The sequence below is a fragment of the Perissodus microlepis genome, chromosome 23, assembly GCF_051167445.1.
Source record: "Perissodus microlepis isolate ML-2025 ecotype Zambia chromosome 23, ASM5116744v1, whole genome shotgun sequence".
NCBI classification, from domain to species: domain Eukaryota; kingdom Metazoa; phylum Chordata; class Actinopteri; order Cichliformes; family Cichlidae; genus Perissodus; species Perissodus microlepis.
In genome coordinates, this window is record NC_140482.1 from 33,817,552 (window position 1) to 33,841,761 (window position 24,210).

The window sequence follows — 24,210 nt, forward strand, 5'->3', positions numbered from 1 at the left end:
TTTAATGTTCTTTGTTATTAAACATTTGCATATAAATAAGTGACATAATATTCAGTACTTACTTTTAAGTACTTACTTTTTACTCTTCGGGCGCCCCTCTTCCGCCGTTTTTTTTTTTCGGCAAAAATTATCCACACCCACCGCCGAGCTATGCATTCTGGGATATGTTGGGCCTCGAAGTCTACACCGCCACATCCTTAAAATTCAGGGAAATGAAAGACGCATTTGAGGGCCGCATTTCGAGCAGCCTTTGAATTGGGACAGCCTTGTCGCTACCAATGACTGTATAAAAGATAGACGACGCGACACCGCCTCCTCCCATTGTGCAAAAAAGAAGCCAAACTTCCCGCTTGTGGAGGCTGCCATCTTGCAAATTTGGAGCCAGAGTCTGCGCAGTAGTGTCTTGAGGTGGAGCGACTGTGTAACGCTCCCACCCACACACCCGCTGGACGTGACCGCAAACACGCCCTGCTACACTTTTTACGTAGCCCGGCGGCTCGAGTTTTTTGCTGGTTTACTGCGACTGACGACTCGTTTAATTAAGGTAAATACAACAATGTGACTGTTATATATATATATATATATATATATATATATATATATAAAAAAAAAGACACACAGCTTATTGTCTTATAGTTCTAAAATCACTCTGTTGTTAATTCGTTTGATAGATTAGCCGCTAGCATACGCACTGTGTTGGAGGCTTGTTGCTAGCTAGTTAGCGATGCTACACACCTGTTACTCTAATAGTCTGTATTATTGAATGATTCAGGACTCCTTAGGTTTTGTTATCCATTTTTAGACAACGATGAGATCAGCTGCACACTCCACAGAGGCCCAGAGTTACTGTTAATATCAAAAATATAATGCTGTCCTTTGAGATTTTAACACAAGACTGAGTGTAATGGATCTAAAATGGTTTAAATCTTCAGAGCCCTCTACAGCCTGGTAACATGGAAACTTTAAAAACATCAGCAGAACGTTTCAGTAGTGTAGTCTAATTTGTTCTTTTCATTTAATAATAGAGTCCATATTATATCAACAGCTACATTCACCCTGGAGAGAAACTAGTGAGGGAGACCATTAGGACAAGCTGGGTTTCCTGGGTCCAGAGATTTGGAGAAACTTCTTGCCTTTCTTTCATCAATTCAATTAAATTTTATTTATATAGCGCCAAATCACAACAAAAGTCGCCTCAAGGTGCTTCATAGATACAGAGAAAAACCCAACAATCATATGGCCCCCTATGAGCAAGCACTTTGGCGACAGTGGGAAGGAAAAACTCCCTTTTAACAGGAAGAAGCCTCCGGCAGAACCAGGCTCAGGGAGGGGCGGCCATCTGCTGCGACCGGTTGGGGTGATAAAAGGAAGACAGGATAAAAGACATGCTGTGGAAGAGAGACAGAGGTTAATAACAGATATGATTCAATGCCGAGATGTCTATTAACACATAGTGAGTGAGAAAGGTGACTGGAAAGAAAAACTCAATGCATCATGGGATTCCCCGGCAGCCTACGTCTATTGCAGCATAACTAAGGGAGGATTCAGGGTCACCTGGTCCAGCCCTAACTATATGCTTTAGCAAAAAGGAAAGTTTTAAGCCTAATCTTGAAAGTAGAGATAGTGTCCGTCTCCCGAATCCAAACTGGAAGCTGGTTCCACAGAAGAGGGGCCTGAAAACTGAGGGCTCTACTTCCCATTCTACTTTTAAATACTCTAGGAACAACAAGTAGGCCTGCAGTGCGAGAGCAAAGTGCTCTAATAGGGTGATATGGTACTACAAGGTCATTAAGATAAGATGGGGCCTGATTATTTAAGACCTTGTATGTGAGGAGCAGGATTTTGCACAGCTGTCCTGTGCCAGAAGTTCTGTTGAACACCAACCTGAGGTCCTGTTAATGCTGATATATAGTGACACAGTTACAGGGGTGATTAATCCTTTTGTTTTTTTGTCTTTAACTTTATCAATAAAACAGCTGCAGCTTTCACTACAGCATCAGTTCATTTTACAGTTAACATGTGAACATATTGGATGATCTGTCTGCTGTCATTGGGTGGTGCTGAGGTCTGAATCTGAGGGCAGCTCCTGTAACCACAAAGAGAACAGAACCATCAAACTCAAATATAAATTTTATCCCTCAAAATTGAAATAAAGCTGATTCTTCTGTCCTCACACACTCAGGATCTGAAGTTCTTCTCTTACATTCTTTTCAGTATTACAGTACACTACAGTACTTTAATCCATAGTTCATGGTTAATGAGGAGTTACTGAAGTTCAAGCTTTCAAAAAACAAAAATGTTACTGTCTTTACAGATGTGGCAAGAGACTGAAAACATGCTGTTGTTTGCACATATTTAATATTCAGCTCTGCACAAGAGCTGAAGCAGGGTGCAGCCTGTTGCTTTTACAGTATAATACTTGTAATAAAAGTACAGTAACGGTAATTAGTGACTGAGTAGCCCAGGGCGTTTCTCTTGATTTCTTTAGTCAGGGTAAATTCATTCACCTGCACAGATTAGCTAAACGAACCCTGACAGCCGAGTAGGGAAGGGTATCGTTTAGGTTTTATCCTATTTACTTTTGAAATGGTGCCGGTGCTTAAATGGTGCTCGAACCGGTGCTTAAAGAATGGAGAACACAAAATTGGTCCAAAAACCTCATGTTCAGCTGTTTTGTTTTTTTTTTGTAAAAAGATAACAATGTTAGCCTTTTCTGCAGCTAGAGGGCATATATGGTATCACTCTTGGCTGGAAGCAGTGCTTAATCAATGGAAAAAACAAACTTTGTCCAAAAACCTCTCATGTTTAGCTGTTTTCCACTTTTTCTTTGGCCATTTTAGCCTTTTTGGCCAGGGTGAAGGGAGTATCTGCCATCAAACAAGAAGACAGCCGCATGTAACTACGACGGTGTTTGCTAGTTCACCTTACATGCATTAATGTAATAACGTGGTTAGCCTACTCAACGTAAATTACACACGAACAACATTAAGCTACTCACGCAGAGAAGAACAGCTGCTGCTGCTATCATCATCCGTCATCATTTCTGCTACACTGGCAGGGCTAGGGGCCAGGACTCTACTCTTCGGGTTTTGGGGGGATGTCGCTAACTCCGATAACAGGCAACCCACGCGCAGTAGATGTGCACGGTGTGAGGTCTCGCAGCAAGCTATCAAATACAGCGCATTTTTCGGCTTTTAAAAAAAACGCTATGCGTCGCCAGGTGTTTCATCGGATTTGAGGTGTTACCTCCTTTGACAGTATCACAGTATCAGCTTAAAGCACTTGTTGCAGGCTGCTGAGTTTGCATATTTTGCTGTGAAGTACAGCCAGACTTTTTACTGCTTCGCATTGGGCATTTTTAATCTGTAGCTCTGCTCTAAAAGAACGTACGTACCTGGACTCGCCTACTATCCTCGGAAACGTAAAATGATTGGCTAGAATTCAAAGTGTATGACATCTCAGGAAAAAAAGCACCGAAATAAAGCACCGAAATGTGCGCTGCTTTTCGGTCTGGTTACTACCGTTTATGTCAGAACCGGTGCCATCATGGCACCGGACACCGGTACCCATCCCTACCAGCCACTTCTTCAAAATTATAGTCAAGGACTTCTTGTTCACCTCTTCACACTTTAAACTTCATAGTGTTTAGTTTTTAATGTTTAGCTTCTTTTTAATGATTTTTATATAAGGGTTTGGGAGTTCTGAGGTATTGCAGTATAACTGCGACCCTTTCCCGGTCTCAGGTCTCAGGACCTAGCTAAGGACTGTAGTTATGGATTAGCTTACACGTTTAACTTACCGAAAAAGTGCACGTCTACATTATATTGAAATGTTTCATTATTGGAAATTTTTTAAGAGATACTTATTATTCTTAACATCTTAACAGATACTCTGACCCGTAACTATTGTAAAACGCTTCGACCGGAAGTAGACACCTTTCGCGCATCCGGGGTACCGACTGGCTTTCCGGTACGGATCGGGTAGTGACAAGCCTTCGTCGCGTCGCTGTGACTTAATCGGCCTTAAAATGCAGCCTTTAGGGCTGCAGACCCTGAATTGGGATACAGCCGAAGTCAGAACTATTTAAGTGTTTTTTGTTTTGTTTTTTTTAAATTTTGAAATAATTTTCCGGGAAAAAAAATAAAATAAAACTTTGCTAGGTAGAGCTAAGTTTAGCTTAGCTTATTGCTAAGTGCTAAACAAAACTCCACCTCAATCTAGTGGTGGAAACAAGCCAGCACAGCTAGCTAGGTAGCTTAAACAAGTAAAAAATATAACCTAAAGGCATTGCTAACAACTTCAATTCTTAACACTAAAAGTTGAAAGAGAAAACAAAATACTTTGAAGCACAACCAAATCTTAACACACATATATTTGAACTTTGTTCATAATTTTGAAATCTAAATGTTTTGCTAGCATCTTTATTAGTTAAATGTATAAATCAACTGTTGGAAGTAATTAAAATACTATTTTAAAATTATTTAATTCTTTAAACTGACGCTGATCAAGGTTTGAAGTATCTAGTTCAAATTATGAATAAATACTTCAAACATATAAGCTAAAACTACTGCTAGTTGTAAAACTATTAGCTAACAGTATGAAAGTCTGAAAAAATAAAGAAATGTAAAAAAAAATACTATTAGCTAAGAGCAATAATTAACAGTTAAAATAGATTACATTCTTCAAGCAAACTTCACTATTGGCTAAAAAAAAAATTTAAAAAAAATTATTGCACTAAATATAATAAATATAGCCATAAAAGTAAAAGTTGTGACAGTTTATTAGCCGCTAACTTTAACTGGTGAACATAAATTTTAAAGTTCAAATGAAAACATTTGAATATGAGAGATTACGATGAAGGGGCTCTCAGATGCATCTGACAGGCAGTAGATCAGATAAAAATGGGGGATCCACAACTGTAGACCGTAACTGACATTTGATAGGATTAAAACCCAGTCTGAGACCAAATCATTTTGATTCAAACCACATGTACAAAGAGCAAGGATAAAGCGATGATAAACTCATTGAATTAAATATTTAAACATCTTTGTTTGTACACTTACCAGTTACCTTCTCCGTCTGCATGACAGAGTGTGTTGTCCTCCGATATCAAACCATTTCCACCAAGAAACCACAAACCTTTTAGACTGTAAATTCTTTAAAAAAAAAAAAAAAAAAAAGAAAACTCAGGCAAATGATTCAGAATTGAAGATTTTAGTTCACTTCCATATAAAAAAGTACACATACTGTACAGTAAGCAAACATTTATCTCCCACCACATTTCAAATGATGACCTTTTAATAAATCTGCTGTCAGAAGCAAAAAGGTGCTTCGGCTGTATTACAATATCAATTCACTCTTTACCTCCTAACTGATCACTCATTATATAAACACACTGTATAAATAAAAGTTGCACAAGTAATAAATTAGAGATGTTACTATATAACTAGAGTGATCAGGTCAAACTACTAAACCAAAGAGCTCTGTTTAAAGGACTGCAGGCATGAGTTAAGATGTGCTGAGACTGCTAAAGTACACAGATATAAATAAGAAACTGGTTTCAAAAAAAAAAAAAAAAAAAAAAAAAAAGGAGAGCATCAAGATTTTTTCCATCTCTGTTCAACTAGACAGTCTGCATATGGCTGTTATTAGTTCTTGGCCTGTAATTCACAGATTTACATAACTCTTGCAATCAAAAAAGGGGCAATGCAGTTTGGGGAGAATAATAGGTAGGACAGCCTCTAACTATGACAAAGTGCACTCAACATATGATCCACATTCACAACTCTGGGACAGAAAATTACCATGCTCAAAAAGACAATAAAAAAAAACCAACAAAAAAAGACACTTAAACCACTTGGAACAGATGTTTACACGATTAAAAATGGGTGGATTTTCATCAATACTGGTTCTAATAAACTAATCACACAGTTAACATATACACAAACAGAATTCTCTCTCACTGAAGCCAAGAAATTGGTCATTATTTCTTCTTAACGACAGCTTTTCCCTACAGTTTCAGCTCTGCTTCACAGCTGATTTAATCAATAGCAAACCTCCCCTCAGATTCACTTAAAGGGGACCTATTCTCCTCATTTCTGGCTACATGATTTTAAAAGCAGCTTTGCATAATTTACAGCTCAAAATAATCCTGATGTATCTTATACTCTGCCTTGGTGGAGCTCCTGCAGTTTATCCACTGGCTGAAACAAGCAAGCTGTATCATCAAACACTGCAGTTCCTAAACTGGCCACTTGAGGCTCTCTCCATAACTGAGTCAGTCTCCACAGACTCTCATGTTAAAATGCCCAACTATACAGCAGAAATAAACACGTTTACATAGTTGTACACAAAGCAGTTTTGGTCTCTTTAGCCAGTTTCCACCTTCATAACAACTGTGCTTTTTCATAGCGATCTTGACGTCCCCCATTGGCTTCTAGGCTCCATATTTAGAAACTTTAGCATTACCCACTTTTGGCCTCAACCATGTCACATTTTTCAACCAGAAGAACAAGCTGTAAATTTAAGATTTAAGCCTAGGGAGATGATTGGAGACAGCTTCAAGTGAACAATAGAGGAACTGCACTGTCTTTACACTTTCAGCTAATTCCTGCTAATTAGCAGATATAGCTAACGTTACCTAATATTTTAGAGCTCCACCCTCTCACCTGAAAATATTAAAATGTGGCTCCACAAAAATGAAAATGATTGTAACCAAAATACTCAAGTGAAGGCATCAAAATGTAGATGTCACTGTCATGGTGGCTAAGTCCATTTTTCATATACAAGCTGTGTCCCAAAACCTAGGCCACACCCTTCGGAGACCGCATTTGTAGACCAATTATGTCAAAGCCAGGTGACAAAGGCTGTCCCAATTTGAAGGCTGCTCCAAATGCAGTCCTTCATTCCCCCCGAATGTGAAGGATGGGTCGGGTGTATCCTTCGTGGCCCAACCTATCCCAGAATTCATAGCGCGGCCCAGCCAATTCCAGTTTCCAACAATGGCGGCAGCTACTTAGTTTTAATATGACTCTTTCTGGGTCACAAAATAAACTTTTAACATATTTTCAGGTGAGAATGTAGCTGTGTAAACGTCAAATATCTGCTCGGTTTATCAAAATATCACATATTTGCAAAAGTGCTCTGATGTTTTACAGAAGTCTGTTACCCACCAGCTCGATAGCTAGCCTGGGATCAGCTAGGCTCGCTAGAGCCGGTGAGAACAGCAAATTCCCGGTACATCATTTTCGGACCTCCTGCGGTCTTTTGTTACTAAGGTTATGATATACAAGACACTTAGATAACATAAAAAATTTATTGTTTGGCTTTTTTCTGTTTTATTTGTTTGAGTAAATCGGTTTGGCTGAGATTAAAGTTATAGTTCTCACACAGCTGAATAAACATCAATCAGAAAACTGATTAAACAGAATTGTTAGATGGTAGAGCCTCACACTTCCGGCCTTTGAAGGACCCAGCACACGTAGACCACGAAGGCCGGGTCCCCCGAAGGGAACACAGCTACAGTCTACAGAAATGAGCAAGTTTAGCTCCGCCTCTCTTTACTTTCTTCTGATTGGCTGCTCCTTGGAGACGAAGTTTGAACAGTAAGTGTGCCTGAGATGAAACAAAACAAAAGCTGAAATCGAGCTTTGAGTCTGAAGCTTGAGTTTTTGGGTTTCAGGATTACTTGTACATACACTGACCTCATCAATGAGCATCAGCCATTGAAACAATATTCATATGATAGGAAATAAGGAAAAGTAGACTAGGTCCCCTTTAATAAGTGGAAACAGCAGGGAGTTACAGTGCTTTATACACTTGCTGCTTTGGCTAATTTAGCCATCAACAATAATAGTTCTTTTAGTAGTTTCCTCATTTTTGGATAGGTCAGTTTAAACATGAAAGTAATTAAGAAGCTTCTTTTATTCCCTATTGTTGTTAAAATAAGAACATATTTTGCTGTGATCGGTGGCTGCTGCCAACATTCATTTAATGAAACTGTGGCTCAGGCCTCGCCAAGTCATGAGCCTGTCATGCTAAATCCCAACCAATCAGGAAAGACTGAATCGCTCCAGTGAGCTACTGATGACCATGTGAATTTCCACTGATGGGACATGTTTTAACAGCCTCAGTCACGTCCTGCAGTACACACTCTTCAGTGCACCAAAATATAAAACATAATACATGTGGAAACAAACTATAAACCCAAACAGGGGAATCGAACTTGTGTGTCTTTGCTGTTACCATGAATCACAGACATCTCTGACTCACAGAGAGCATACTAAGCTGCCGTACACTGAAACATTTATGGTTTAGTAAAACACTGTAGAGACTAGTGCATCATAAAAGAAAAACTCAGAAGAAACCGTTTGTGTAACTACTGTGTCACATTGTCAGAGCCCCGCTTTTAAAGCCAGACTCTGAGTTTTGGTTGGACACAAGTGTTTCAATTTGATTACAGAATGTCCCACATGTGTTTTATGTTATACTCTCTGGAGGGATTACCAGAAAGCTAGTCCACAGATTAGTCTCCCTCCCCAGTGAGCGAGCTCACTTCCTGGGGAGCAGCGCTGCCAGTCTCTGCTTCTTAATGGGAAGGAAGTGGATCTCCTGTGAGCTGACCTTCTTCAGTTTGATAGCTCTGCTTTTAGAGACCTTTTTAAGAGGGTTGTTGGGGTCGTGCTGCTCCCCGTGGGATCCCGACGGCACACCGTAGAGCTGCTGCAGAGCTGCCCCCTGGCTGCCATCCCGTTTTATGGAGAAGTTTTTGGTTGAGACTCCTGAAAGGCCTTTTATCTTTCCGCAGAGGATGGCGGGGATTGCGTCTTTCACTGAGACAATGACCTTGGCTGTCTGCGAGGTGCTCACTATCTCGAGGTTTCCAGCACCGCTAAGAGACGCCTCCTGACTCAAAGAACTAGACCCAGCAGCACTGCTGTCAACCAACCACTTATGCTGCCGGCTGAACTCCAGTGATGCCAGACTGCCGAGGAGTTTGGAATCGACGCCCAGAGACAAAGATGTGCCGCTGCCATCCGGACCGGACTGTGAGGCTCCTTCTCTGTCTGACTGAGCACATTTTTTCCTCACACCAGGAACTGACAAATCCAGCACACTGTCCTGCTGTGGACTGGGATATTCCTGTTTTGGTTCAACTGGACATGGCCTGACAGAAAGGTCCAGAGCTTGTCCTTCCTCTAGAGGAAGTGAGGATGGGGATGCATTTTGTGGCTGAAACGGAGGCATGCATTTCCTTGAAGACTGCGAGGGGGAGGTAGTATCTTTTGGCGAAGTCTGAGTGCTTTTACTCACAGTGCAAACTGGTTTTGGCATGTTACCCTTTGAGTCCTCGGTCTGAGGGACAGGGATGGGGAGAGGGACTGGCAGAGGCACAGGCAGAGGAATGATGACCGGGTATGGGACTAAGAGTGTCGCAGGAGGGACCAGAGGGGCCAGAGGGGAGGTGTAGGGAGGGGTGAGGGGAGGAAGCGGGAAGAAGGGAGAGCCTGGAGACTGACAGCTTGATGAACTCCCCTGGGAAGGGAAGAGGTCCTGCAAGATGGCAGCAAAAGCTGGATTCTGCAGGAGAGAGAGCAAGTTAGCCTCCTGCGTCTGTCCTGTGGACTTCTGGTCAACAGCTGGAGGTAAACCAAATGTCAAAGGACTCTGTAACAGCACGTTGTTCTGGAGCTGTGCACAGTTGGTGGTCTGAGGGATTACAGAAGGACTCATGTGCTGAATCACCTGCTGATCCAAGACCAGGGGCAGTGAAACTGGGCTTTGGCTCGTTATCAAGTACGGTGCTGCCCCCATCTGTCCGAGCTGAGGCCCGGCTGCTCCGGCCATCTGGAGGTGAATGGGCAGCATGAGCGGGCTGTCACCCAGACAAACTGGGTGGAGTACAGTGGTAGCCACTTTAAGAGCCACACCTCCTGGAGGTTCAGCAGTGGGACTCACCACTGGGGGTGCAGGAGTGTCTGTCAGGTTAGAGAGGCCTCCTTTATTCAGTCCTGTCATATTAGCATCACAGGAATCAGCAGGTGTGAGTGGATTTACTCCATCTTCCACTTTGCTGGAGACCTCTCCTCCTCCTCCCGCCTCAGAGTTGCACACTTCAGTCTGTGGCTGGGTCATGGTTACAGACTTGTCATCGTTACCCTCCATGATTCAGCCTGAATATCAATCTTCATCAAGTCAGTGACAGGTTTCGTCCATTATTCTTGTAAGAAGCCCTGAAACACAGAGCAGAAGGTTTGACGGTAAGCCCCACTTTAAAAATAAAAAGTTAAAAAGTCTTAAAACATATATACACAATGAGTAAAGCAGGGGCCCAATACTGTGTTAATATGAAGAACTAAGTTCAGATATGCTTAGGGATTGTTATTTCCATATACAACTACACAACAATAAAATGCTAATTCTATATATTAAAATCTTTTTTTAAACTCTTCCATCTATTTATGGAGCTGCTAAATAGGGGGAATTTTTCCAATGTGATTCAGACTGTGACCGATAGCTGAGAACAAAGTGGAAAATTGTTCATTTTCTTAATTTGAGAAAACCACAACTAAGCAGCAGTGCAAACCAAAAGGGGAAGCCAAGAGTCTTCAGTTTGTGCGTGGTGTCTTCCACGCTTGCTAATGCTAGCAAACGAGCTACAGAGACACTCTGAAACCAAACAAGCCATTCCTGCAGTGTTTCCCACATTCAGACTTCAATTGGGTGAGCTGCTCAGATATATTAAGAGACCACATCTGTGATAGGTCTGTTTTAACAGTATTATTTTACTACCAAACACAGTATATTGATTAGCACAAAGCTAATACCTCCAGGAAAGAAAAAGAACCAATAGCATATTGTAACTATCTATCTTGGTTATTGTGCTATAAAAGGCTAGTATTCTGGCAGTGCTTACGTGCAGTTTTGCATTTTCAAAGCTCTAACAATCCATGTACGGACTTCATCTCTCTTCATCTTCCTGTTTTTCGTAGAAGTAACTGCTGTTAAAGATTTATTAGCTCCAAGTCAAACACGGTGAGCTCAGTTTCACTGCTGATGGCAGAGTAATGCAGACACACCAGAATAAATGCAAACAATGAAGTCGCCCTTTACGACTGGGATTCAATACAGGACTACAAATATAAACACTATGAATATAAAAACGTAATTTTTATTTGTTTGAATATTGTTCTCGCAAGTCTTGGCAATTAGACTGTTTAGTTTTTGTCCCCTAGGTGATATCAACAGAGTAATTTTAGCCTTCAAAACAAGGTTAGAGTCAGAGTCCTCAAAGATTATGACACACAGCTCACAGTTAAAGGCAGCCAAAGTATGTACGATTACCCATTGTAGCGTTTTTTTTTATTTATTTATTTTGAAAATGATCCCAGATAGTCCTGCTGATCTCAAGTTCAGTGCTCACCAACTAACCTAGCCATTCCTGTTCTGGGCTGTTAACAAATATCTAAGATTCAGTTATGTGAATATAATATTTATATTTAAAAAAAATTGTAAAAATAAATTGTAAATTATGGGAGAAAAAAATGTAATAATCAGCAATACCCTACCAGCTGACTATATTGCCAGACTGATATTTCGGCAGTCCTCGCCATTATTCAGCTGCTTCCTCAGAGAGATGAAGATCGCCAACCACCACTGATTCGGATTAATAAAGTTTCATGAAATGAAATGAGATCAGACTCCATCTCCACCGTCTGAAGCTGCGAATCCTTGTTCTGCTCACCAAGACCACAGAGCAGAACAACGACTGCCGTCGCCAATGCTGATACAAGACGGAGAAAGCAGACTTCATCCACAGGATGGGAGACTCCGAGGAGAAGCAGCAGCTGGCTGTGTCCCCTCAATCATTTATTCCATGTGTAAAACTGTTTTTAACTATATATAGTTTTTACTTTCTATATATACTTTATTTATCCCCAAAGCTGGGAAATGCTTGTTACAGCAGCCAAAACAATGAAAACCACCTACAACAACATGGTTTAAATAAAGTAGAATAGCTCAAATTTAATCATCTTCTTCTTTCAGTTGCTTCCGGTAGGAGTCGCCACAGCAGATCATCCGCCTCCATCTCACCCCATCCCGAGCATCCTCCGCCAGGCCTCTGCATGTTCTCCTTCACTACATCCATGAAGCTCCTCCGAGGTCGTTTCCTCCTGCCTGGGAGCTCCATTTTTAACATCCTTTGTTCAATATCCACTGTCCCTCCTCTGCACATCTCCAAATCATTTCAACCTTGCCTCTCTCTACCTTTTTAAACTTTGAACAGCTTAAAATAATGCATGACGAAAACAGCTCAACCTGGTAAATAATATACAAAAATAAAGGAGTATTCCTATTACAATCGTTAATGGCATAGGAAAATTATGTGATCTTATTTGGGTTTTTAAAAAAAAACAAAAAAAAAACCCCTATATTAATCTTTAACCTCTTTTTGCATGAGAATGAGCCATTGATTATTGTCCAGTATTAACCCCCTAAGACCCGAACTCTTCCACGGCATGCATTTTTAATTTCTCTTTGATATTTGGGCATATTGGGGCCCAATGAATGTAAAAACAAAGAATTACCAGATTTTTTTCCCTTGTTTTTGTTTTTATGAAAAATCAGAGCCACATATGAGGATATTCGTATAAAATTTTGATAGAACAGTAGCAGTATAATGTCCTCGTACGTAGATGTCAGGCCCTTGTAGAGCAAAATTGAGTATTTTGGTCTAAATAACCCAAAATGTGATGTCCACATATGTGGACGCCAGATCCTAGGAGGTTAAATCAATGTGTGATACGGGAAGTCTTACAACATCTCATCTTATGTGGAGATGGGTTATTCATTGAATAACTTGGGAAATGTTTAACACTCCATACTGAAAATATCTTATTGTAACCCTGTGTACACACACATTCCTCTCTGCTGTGTGTTTGATTAAAGTCTGAGCTGTGAAGGATTTCCATTTTATATTTGCCCATCTATCCATCCCTCATCTCTGCAGAGGTCCAAGACCACCAAGATACAATATCGACGCAGAAAGATCAAACAGGAACTCAGCATGTTTGATCAACTACACATCTCAGTCTCTATCCATCATCCGACATCTCACATGCTTTTGTGCTTTTATAACCGTACTGTGTCGGCTTTCCTATCACTACATGATACCTCTGCACAACACATGTCCTGCCTGCACTGGATGTCAACCCCCACCCGTCCACAGTGATAAAACGTCCCCTGGGTGCATCTCGTGTCAGTGAGGTCAATTATTCATACGGCTGGGAGCGACCGGGATAATGTTCAGGTACTGGAGAAAAAGGGAAACATTAAATACCCTGAAATAAAACTACAAAGTGTATGCTTTAACCTTTAATGTTAAAAAACTCAATTAAATGCACGCATGCAGTTCTGATTTTCTGGCAGGAGCATGACACTTTTTCTTCCTCTCCGAGTGGCTTTTATGTGGTGTTGGGTTGCCACAATGAGCAGCGAGGAGAAGCTCTCTCTCTCTCTCTCCCTCCAGGCTGGTTTTATATTATTCTGCGAAGCATAGACGGGATATTGTAATAAGGCTCTGATGGATTACATGGCCAGGCGGCCGGCTGATAATCTTGTCACTGGTTCGTGCACAGGAAAGGTCTGGGAAGTGTGCGCACCTTGGGAACTGTAAAACAGGCCTAAACATACTCTAGAAGAACTGAGTAAAAGCCTTTGTAGACTTGCAGTTTTCCAGACAATGCACCCTTTAAAGACAAAGAAATTTCCAAGAGCTTCCTAAAGATCCTAACGCATGATTAACTGTGAGCTTTGTGTCATGTGTATGAGTCCATATTTAATACTAGTGTTTTATAACTAGACAAAAATAGAATTTTAGGTTTTTAAAAATGATAAAAAAATTCAAATTTTCCCTCCTGTATAAAGCTGCATTCAACATACAAGATCAGCTGTGCAAATTTGTTGTAACTAATAACTTAATCTGCTTAATTTCACACATTGTAAAGCCATCCAGCTCAAACTCTACCATTTCATGGGCTGCGTGTTTGATACCATAGTACGATACTGTTATTGTCTTTTAGACATTATGCTTTTATGTTTTTTAAATAAACTTAAAACTAGAAATAGTCTTGAGAAGCAAAAAAAAAAATGTAGCAATCACATAACTATGTTGGTGGAGGAGATGCTGATGAACCAGGAGATGACCTTTCTTAGTCCTGAGAGGATAGACTCATCCAAAGTCATGACTTTACAGACTAGGAAAAAAATGGATTTGGACAAATGGAGTATTTATTTGCTGGAACAAAACACAGTATAAAAGAAAGTAAAGCCAACACCAAGTGCCTTAATTTTTTGGTCCTTTCACAAACCACCAGGGGGCAATACCTGTGTTTAAATAAAGACTTCCAGTCCTAAAGCAATCTATGGGAAAACAGCCCTCTGTCTTGACCTCTGCAAATACTTTCCTGAGGAGTTTACAGGGTCAATCTCTAGGTCCCGTCAAACTGAATGACACATTAAGTTTATTTAGTAATTTCTGGTCACTAAAGTGTCCGAAATAAGAATTACCCAGCATACATTCAGTTTCAAAACACCAACACCGACGGCAAAAATGCTCGTCCTCCTTTTAGTGTCTATGGTTCGGAATGTGCGACCTTGCACATGAGCGTGACTGTTTGGTATGTGGTAAAAGTGAGTAGCTCTTTCTTACCTGCTATTTCCAGCTAGCATGTATATTATACATACCACATGGTTTTCCTTTGAATCCTATCTGAATTACGCTGCTGCGGTAAATCTACGTCGAGCCTACAATGTAGCCTACACAACAACAGCATCATGTAGTTATATTCTAGGGAATTGCACGTCAGGTTACAGGGTAGAGTTTCAGAAAAATACATTGTAGCCACAACACAAACACTGATTTAACACTAAATTATAAATCTGCCCTAATCTGCTAAAAAGGGACAACCATAACCGTAACTAAGACTAACCTTAGTCAATGAGAATATGTCATTTTTATTACATTGTTCTGTTATGGTCATCAGCCACATTTATGAATCAGAGCTCGGACTGAATAGTAAATTCAAATCTATTCTATTTTTCCACTATTTGGATGCTGCGGCCTCACTTGCATTCCAGGAAGCTCGGGGCAAGACATTTCCTGTGTGATAACGCGGTCATGAGGTCCGTGACACGATAATGCCTCCCTGACCATTATGAAAGGAGTCTTTCTTAGTTGAAGCGCCACTGCTGTCAGAGACTCCAATGAGTTAGCCTGACAGTGCACAAAATGAGGAAATTCCCCCAAATAATAAGCTTAATTGTCTCTTTTTACTCAGCTGCCATCGGGATATGGACTCAACTTTATTTTAAGGGAGGAAATCACCCCCCCCAAAAAAAAAATAAAAATAGCAGGATTTACTCTGAGCCATCGACATCAGCAGTAATCGCCACTTGGGTGACATGCAGTCAGCCTGCAGTGGTGTTCACTCCAACTTCGCTTGAATCATGTGATAAAAAGTAAAACTCTGCAGATGAGTAGGAGGAGGAAGTTTAACCAGCAGAGTGAACCAAAGTACACACAGATCATGTTCACCATTGTTGTTTTTCCCAGCTACATTATCTGACTCAGTGATTCTGCTTTGTCTCTGTGTTATCACAGATAGGGAAGGTCAAAGTAAGATCTTGCAATAATAAGGCTCAATAAAAAACGGATCCCTGCTGACATGCAACAGAAGGGTTCCTCCACCATTAAAACAAAAGAAAAAAGAAAAAGAGAAGTTTGAAGTATTGTGCATTGATGCAGTTCAGGGTTTTAGATTCAGTGCCTGAACGGTAACAGTAATGGACACAGAAAGAGCTACCTCATCAGGCTAGGACCCTATACCACGAAACGAGTATAACATACCCAGCGTATCTTTCCATTAGCCTAACACTGACAGTCAGGATAAACAGTCACATGAAGCTGGCTATCAATTCGTGAAGTTAACCCAGGGTTTCACTGAAGATGCACGTACAATATATGATGTCTGCATGTACAGTATAGGTGTCATATTTTACGATCATACAGTAATTGTGGAAAAATAACATTGTTTGCTGCCAAGAAAAAAAGAAAACAAGGAACAAATTTGCATCTAAGAATCTATATTTCTGTAAATACAAAGACATTAGATGCAACTGAAAAATTGAGACCCTCCTCCTCTCCCTGTAGCTCAGAGGAAAGGATGTTACTCCGTTTTCGAAGTATCAAATTGTTGGTCTGCATCAAGAAAAGAAAACTACTAAGGACAGGTTGAGTTGAGAACTGTGCAATGCATTATTAAACCTGGAAGGACAGTGATGAATCATCATCTTCAAAAAGAAATGTGGTTGGGAAAATAATCCTGGATGATTGTGATCAGTGTTCACTTATACATCTGAAACTCACTTTGACTATTTAACATGCATAAGAGCACAACGTGAAGAGGAACTCGAGGATTTGGGACTAAACAGCTGTGTTGCCTCAAGAAAACCACTTATCAGTGAGGCTAATTAGAAGAAGAGGCTTAGATTTCTCATGGGTCTTAAAGATCAGACTGTGGAGCAGCGGAAAAAGGTCATGTGGTCTGATGAGTCCAGATTAATCCTGTTCCAGAGTGATGGATGCATCAGGATAAGAAGATGAACTGATGCACCCATCACGACCACTATAAAACCAGGGTTACGATCTAAAGATGCTTCAGTTGGTCAGGTCGAGGAGGCTCGAGACAGATGGAGGATGAAGAAAAGTCGTTTCTGCTGGTGAGAAACACAAAACTTGTTTTCTGTTACACTGTGGGCGAGTCTAAGCTCAGGCTCCGCCCACATGCAGCATCAAGGAAGCAGGTGAGGTTATTCAAGGTTAACGGGGGTTTACCTGGAGACAGAATCATTTGTGTGTCAGAGTTTGCAAGAATATGGCGTTTGTTTTAAAACAAAAACACCAAGGAGCTATTTAAAAACAGCAATAATTAAATTACACTCCATCTAACCAAACATCTGAAGATTTAAGCACCGTCTCGACAGCCTCAAATTTAACTTTGAAGTTGAGTTAAACAGAATCTAATAGTAGTTTCAGTTTTTGATTCTATGGTTAATTGAATTTGTTTTATTCCTTTTTTAGGATGACAGTAGAGTCATAAAAACAAACAAAGCCACCAAAACAGAGACAGAAATGAGAGAAATGCTGTAGCTGGAGAAGAACAACAAAGGAAAAACACATTCTGAGGTAAGAATGGGACCGTATATGACCCATAGTTAAAGTCCCACAAAGTATAAATCCTTCCTGTGGGAAGCATTCAAGGGGGAACTCCCCCTCCAATTTTTAAATATAAATTTCAGTCCCTGGAACTATTCAGCAAACATTAAATCACTTTTAAACAGCTTTTGATGCTCCCCCCCCCCCCAAGCAAAGTGAACTCTCCGGAGTTTAGACTCTGTGTTAGATAAATCGAGAAATTTGAAGATGTTATTTTGATCCAAGGCACACTCATTGAATTTATCGTTTAGTTTTGATTAGATAACGATACCTTGGCTGTTTGCTAAAATCAAGTCCCAGTCTGGCCTCATGTTAAGTTAATATGGTGCATTTCTCACTGCGAGGAAAAGACTGAATCATTTTATGTGTAAGGAAACATCAGGCTCAACTTAAACTTCTCTCCTAACTTTGTACATTAAAATTTCACAAACAAATGCATCCGGCATATAAATGTATTTCATTTGTAATCTAATAAGATAACAAATGACAGCCGGATAAAAATAATGCAATTTACCTAAACTACTCTGATTTTTTGTCTGAATGCTAGCATCTTTACTGCCTACTGTTCTCAGCTTGAGTACACATCACATACACAGTGCGGCCGATGAGTTTATTAAATTTAACAGTAAATTGTACGATTGGAGGCAAAGCTTATCCATTTCCAGTGTGTGTCACACTTTTTCGAGTTTTACTACAGCTTAGCTGGTAGTTGGTGAGTATTTGCTGACAAAGATGAAAAGCTATAGTTAACAATGGGAACCAGCAAGGAACCAAAGCAATCACCAATAGGTTTTTGGCATAGCAACTTTTTTGCAACTGATTTCACCCAACATGAGCCAGCGGCCTCCAGGAAACACTGCTAGCCAGTCAGGAAATACACATTTTCCCTTAAAAACCAGCGGTTGACTCATTGACAAATCTTAGGTATGTATGACGTCATGCAAGAAACCTCAATAAGACAGGAAGTCTTTTTTAACAACTGCCACCCCTTGCTAGTCATTAAGAAGAATGCAGGTTTAAGGCACATTGCACTTGTTTCACTTTTCAGACGTGGAAGCTACAGCCACCTTCTAGATGGTGGGGCAAGTTGCTACTAAACTTTCAAAATAAGAGCCACAGGATGTAAACTGATCACAGCTGATACCATTGTCTCAGATGGATTTAAAATAAAAATAATAAAATGCTGAAACGAGACCTAAAATGTTTCTCAGCTGCCGACCCAACTAAAATGTAAAATCCATAACACATTTTCTCTACTAAAGACATCTATATATCTATAAATTACTTCAACTTATTAACTAATTATTTAACTTTAACTAATTATAAGTTAAAGTAATTTCACAAAACCCGTGGACTTGTGGTGTAACAGAAAAAACAAAATACAACCAGCTCCTCCGGCTACATCCAACACCTCATAAACAGGACAGGACAAAGCTTATTTCCAATCTTAGCTTAATGTCCTAGCTCGCTAACAGAATCTGCAGTCCCACATGATAACAGAGTTTGTAGCTTAAGCTATTAAAAACAGCTCCAGGATAATGAAATTTTCCTGATATATGAGCTAATGTAGGAAACATGCAGCACAAACAAACCTGTAACCATGTCTGAATGAGCACAGAGTATGTTTTCTTCACACCGATAAGACCAGCGGCACATTTAAATCTCACACGTCATCTGGGAGAGGTCTGTGTTCACCAGCCAGTAACAGCTAATTGAGTAAATAGGAGACCCAACTGAGAGAGCCAAATAAGATCCCTCCCCTGTCCCCGTTACTGTAATGATTTCCACATTTCCTCTCTGTGTTTTCCCCTTGCTCATTGGTGGAACGTATACCGTAGTAAGTCAACAGCAGAGAGAAAAACAACAACGCCTCGCCTTCAAACTGCATTAAGCTGCACTGCAGTCGACATACATTACAGGGACTATTTTCTCTCTTTACCTCCTCGTTGTGGGCTTGATTTAGCTTTTAGACCAGAGGACACGAAAGCACCGGGGATGGATAGAGCACGGCTGATGATCTAAAAGGTCATCGCTCTCAACACCCCTCCGCTCCAGTGGCCAATTACATCTCATTAGAGAGACACACAGAAGCCTCATCACGATGCAGACTGCTTTCACATCAGTGCAGCTCATCTTTTATTCAGCGGGTGGTCCGCCAGCTGATCCCCTAAATGCCACAATCAGTCAAATTTCACAATAACAATAATTTGGCACTGGAATACTCATTGGGATGATCACTGTGTCACATTTTTAACCAGTGTGCCAGTGAGAAATCCAGGTTAGATGGCGATTATTTAGCGATTCAACTACATTAAAATACATTTACAGTGAGAATCTGCACCTCGGGTCAGTAATTATTATGCATGGGTGGGTCACAAATGGCTTTTTTTTAGTAATCACCACCATTTGAACATGCAAATAAACATAAGGTCTGTCTGAAACGCAATGAATATGTAAAACTCTAAACATGTAAAGTGTGACCTTCTTCAGTAATATCTTCATTCAGGCTAAAACAAGGTTTATGGACTGTGTAAGAAGTGCACACATTAATTAAGTACAGCTAACATGTACGCTTTAGTATTTGTTTATTTAGTACAACACTCATCAATGTTCTTGCAATTTAAAGGAAACCGTACAAAAAACCCCCAACAGAACAGCTTCTATCTACTTTAATGGACCAAAATCGGTGCAAAGTCTTCCACGTGTTCATTTGAGTCAAGGTCCGAAGATTGAAATGAGTCACGTCATTTTCATGTTCATCTAAGTCATTGAGTGAGGAGATTTTTACGTTCTAAAGGACTGTGACATGGGAACAGCTGGGTCAGTTCCCTTATGCCTCTTTTCTACTAGCACCTACTTGGGTCTCATTTGTTTTCCATTACAATTGAGTACCAACTCAATGTGGGCGGGGATGGTATAGCAAGGAGGTCTGAAAGTCCTGCGACACATTTTCAGCTCGACTCAGCTGGGTTGGAACGAGTAGGAACCGAGTAGGTCCTAAAAAATACCTGATACCTAATGGAGTACCCTAAAAACAGAATAGAGTTGAGTCAGTGCTGATGGAAGAGAGGCTATAATGTTCTGTGTAACCGCAGAAATAAACATGTTTACAGTCTGATACAAAGAACAGGTTTAGTTTCTTCTGCTGATTTCTCCTTTCATAACAACTAACTGGAGGCATTTTTTTGAAGTTATCTATTTGGATACTGGCCAACAGTGACGGGCATGGCCGCTTTGATTGACAGGCATCCTGACACAGACAGCTGTATAGAATACTCCATAAGCACAGGAAATCTCTATTTGTGCTTATAAAGTATTCTTAATAGGATTATCTGAAAAGTAAAATGGCTTATTGCATGGTACAGACCATCCAATGAGTTCCTCCTGTAGTTCTGGTAAAAGACTGCGTTTACACGGCACTAATTTGCATGTATACATCTTTGTCTGTGTGATGCACCCAAGCAATTTATCAATGTGTCTTGCTAACTAAGTCCAAGAATACACAGGGAGGATTTCAGAAGTTATTATTTTGAAAACTTACTCAATTCTTTATATTGTTGTGTGACCGACTTCCAGCCCTCCTCGCCTGCTCTCTGCAGCTTGATTCAGTGCTGTCAAAATATATAAATTGGGTACTTTTGAACTGTTTTGCCACCACAACATGGTTTTGAGTGGAGCCAGAACCAGGATTGGATACCTGGTGTACTCCCAGGGTAAGCCTACTCGCTTGAATCTTAGGTGATTTGGGCAGGTAGTCCCTCTCTAATTTAAGTGCTCAATGGACACAAAAACTTCTCACCATTTACAAATAATAATAATAATAATAATTATAATAATAATAATAAAAACGCTCAAAATACTCAGTATTGTTTTGTCCTGGAGAGCTTTTTTTTTTCTGGCTGTGCCTGAGCACCCTGACCAAGCCCCATGGACAGAAAGCTGGACAGCAGATGCTCTGATCCTGGGCCTGGCTGCAGGAGAGGGCTCAATTTTCCCGCTACCTAGCAAGGTTACTGAGCTCCAGATCTTGGGGTTTTCTGAATGAAGGGGAAGATTCTAAACTCAATGTCAAAAAGAGCCACATGAGGTAGTTCGGGCATTTGGTTGGGATGTCTCCTGGGCACCTCCCTCATACATCTCAGTAGAAGGAAATGGAAAGTGTGGCTGGGGAGAAGGATGAGAAACCACCTGCCACTGCGACTGGCCTTTGGATAAGCAGAGGACAATGGATGGATGGACCAACGATGGAGTGCGGGCATGGCTGATGCTTCTGCTCATCTCATGAAAGCACCAAACAAACGTCATGCTAATGTCACAGACACGTCAAATGTCTCAGCACAACCACATGATTGACTCAAATATCAATTTTGCTGATTTTATTCACGATGTGTTGGTCCCATCTTTACACCGTGTATAACTGAGAACTTCACCCTTTGGTATGAATCCAGAACAAAAACACAGTGATGCTCAAAATGGCAAATTTGGGGCTTCAAAGTGTCCATGAACCAATTAGTGATGTCACTGTGGTTGTATCCATCTTTTATACACAGACTGGACGCTCAGTCTACATAACAGCAGGGGTCAAAGGTTCATCTTTTTCCCTTAATTTGACACTTGTTTCCACATGAAATATACTGCATCTGCAAGTCTCGTTTTCCTTTCACACAAGCTGGACATTATAAACAAGAAATTACACAAGAAAGAGCAGAAATTGGAGACCGTGTTGAGTGTTTTCCTCCCGGGTGAGCTCATATCTGCAGGAGCTGTTTTCTTGTACCACTTCTAAGTAAATGCCCAGGCTATTGCAAAAGACCTTGGGTATGACACTGCCGGGTTCATCTGAGGATGTTTTCCTGCCTTCCTTCCACATTTCTGTGTCCCTGCACCCAGCGTCGCCGTGCTCCCACAAAGATATGCACGGTATTATGAGCCCAGTCCCTGGTGTGTCTGGTGCCCGCAGCCAGCCGCCGACGGCTCGCCTTGAAAAGCGAGGAGGCTGCGCGCACATCCCCGCACATCTCGCGCAACAACACGAAAGCCCCGCTGACATTAAAGCCGTAACCGGGACAGGGACAGAGGGCTCCTGGAGCTCAGTAATAACCTGTTATCACCCTCAGCTGGCGTAAATTTAACGCGCTGTCAGACGCGATACAAGCTAGCTGCTGCGCAATCGCCTGGGAAATTAGGAAAAACGCCTTGTTACGTTTTAAAACCGAGACCCCAACACTCCTGGAATAATTCACATTTACTCTACGTGATGAGGTTGAAACGAATTATACGCTTCAACGACGTAAAGACCAGAAAACCGGTGGTTGACCCTGCTTCATCTCCGGTCCTTTAATGTATTTCGTGCAGAAAATAAAGCCGCTCTGCGACAAACGCCAGTGTTTCTTACCTTTGAAGTGTCCGCGGCTGTTTTATCGAGCCACTCTCTCCTAATTAACGATGACCGAGCTCCGTGAGACTTAGAAATAAATAGATAAGGGTGCCATTTATCTCTTCATTGCGGTCCCGTCGTAGCGACTCCAGACGGAGAGCTGCGCACGCAGCATCGTCAGCGGGTCTCTCCTCCCCCCTCCTCCCTCTCCTCCCCCACCACTAGCAGGGACAAAAAAGCGAATCAAACAAACAAACAAACAAATCAATACTTAAAGTAAAAAACAACAACCCGTAAAATAATAATAAATAATTAACTTATAATTAACTCATTATTAATAATTGGTACTAATAAACATCCTAATATTTTATGTTTGAGTATTAGACAATGGTAAAAATGAATGGAATAAATACTAAATATAACAAATAAATACACGAATTCATAAATTAATGTAATGTTTATGTTTTATGCTTAAATATTGTGTTCCTGTAATTTTACAGATAAAACAAAGATAAAATAAATAATGTTACATATTTTTTTTTCATTATTAAAATTACAATTACGTGTCCTAACAGTTACAAAAAAAAAAATAGAAAAAAAACAGTGTTCAGAAAAATTCTTCCAGTTTTACACAGTATAGGTTTGTCTAGACATGTTTGTCTTGGTGAAAGTGTGAAATTTTCTGATAATTTCCTGACATTTTCTAATAAATCTTCTCTAATTTAATGCTTATTTATAAGGATCAGTGCATATGCTTATATTGTAACAGACAAGCCCAGATAGGCACCTTTTCATCTGTACCAATGGTGCTCAAAACAAAGAACAACAACCAAAACAATATATTGAAAAATGATACTAGGTTAGTACACTCCCAATTAAATGAATCCACTTTAGTTTTTACTGGAAAATTCTGGGGACCTTGCAGGAAATTTAGGCGAGTACATATCTGATAATATACAGAGAGCACTGTTTATAATAATCTAATTTTTTTAATAACAAGGCAAGAAAAACAGCAAATACAGACATGACTGAATGTGTGGTACCTTGATCATAAACGTACAATGTACCATGGCTTGTTCATGAACCCACACAATCTTCCCATAGATACAATTTAGGAGCCAAATAGGAACAGCAGCATGTTTTCTGAGTGCTGACAGGCTTGTGTTTTATCCTTTCTTTTAGCTCCAGACAGTATTCGCCTGCTGACTGGCTGATGACAGAATCAGAGGAGAATGGAGTTTGGCAGCTGTAGATGAGTCTGGTAGTGACAGGCCTGGATGAACAGGATCCCCTGGGTCTCCATATCAGTCCCAGCCAGCCTCGGGCTCTGCCTTAGGGCCCCAGGGCCTCTCATTGTTCCGCAGGGATGTTGTTTAATGCACTTTAATGAGCCTCACAATGTACCCTGGTGGCATGATGGTGACTTTGGTGTGGTTACCTCCTCGATGTGCCCTCTCCCCCCTTCTGTCTGCAGTCAGTGTTACTCACATGAGATGAATGTGTTGTTCACATGCTGTAGCTCTCCTATCAGTACCAAAGCTGGAACAATGAATATAAG

The 24,210-nt window shown here is 40.6% G+C and overlaps 1 protein-coding gene across 1 annotated transcript; it reads right to left on the reverse strand.

Moving 5' to 3' along the window:
* Nucleotides 1-5,198: 5,198 nt before the first annotated feature.
* On the reverse strand, nt 5,199-22,838 carry rai2 (retinoic acid induced 2). Its single transcript, XM_084921865.1, has 2 exons — nt 22,671-22,838; nt 5,199-10,232 (listed from the first exon to the last, which is right to left on the reverse strand). The coding sequence occupies exon 2, from the start codon at nt 10,162-10,164 to the stop codon at nt 8,551-8,553; it is 1,614 nt and encodes a 537-aa protein (XP_084777991.1). The 5' UTR covers nt 10,165-10,232; nt 22,671-22,838; the 3' UTR covers nt 5,199-8,550.
* Nucleotides 22,839-24,210: the final 1,372 nt, after the last annotated feature.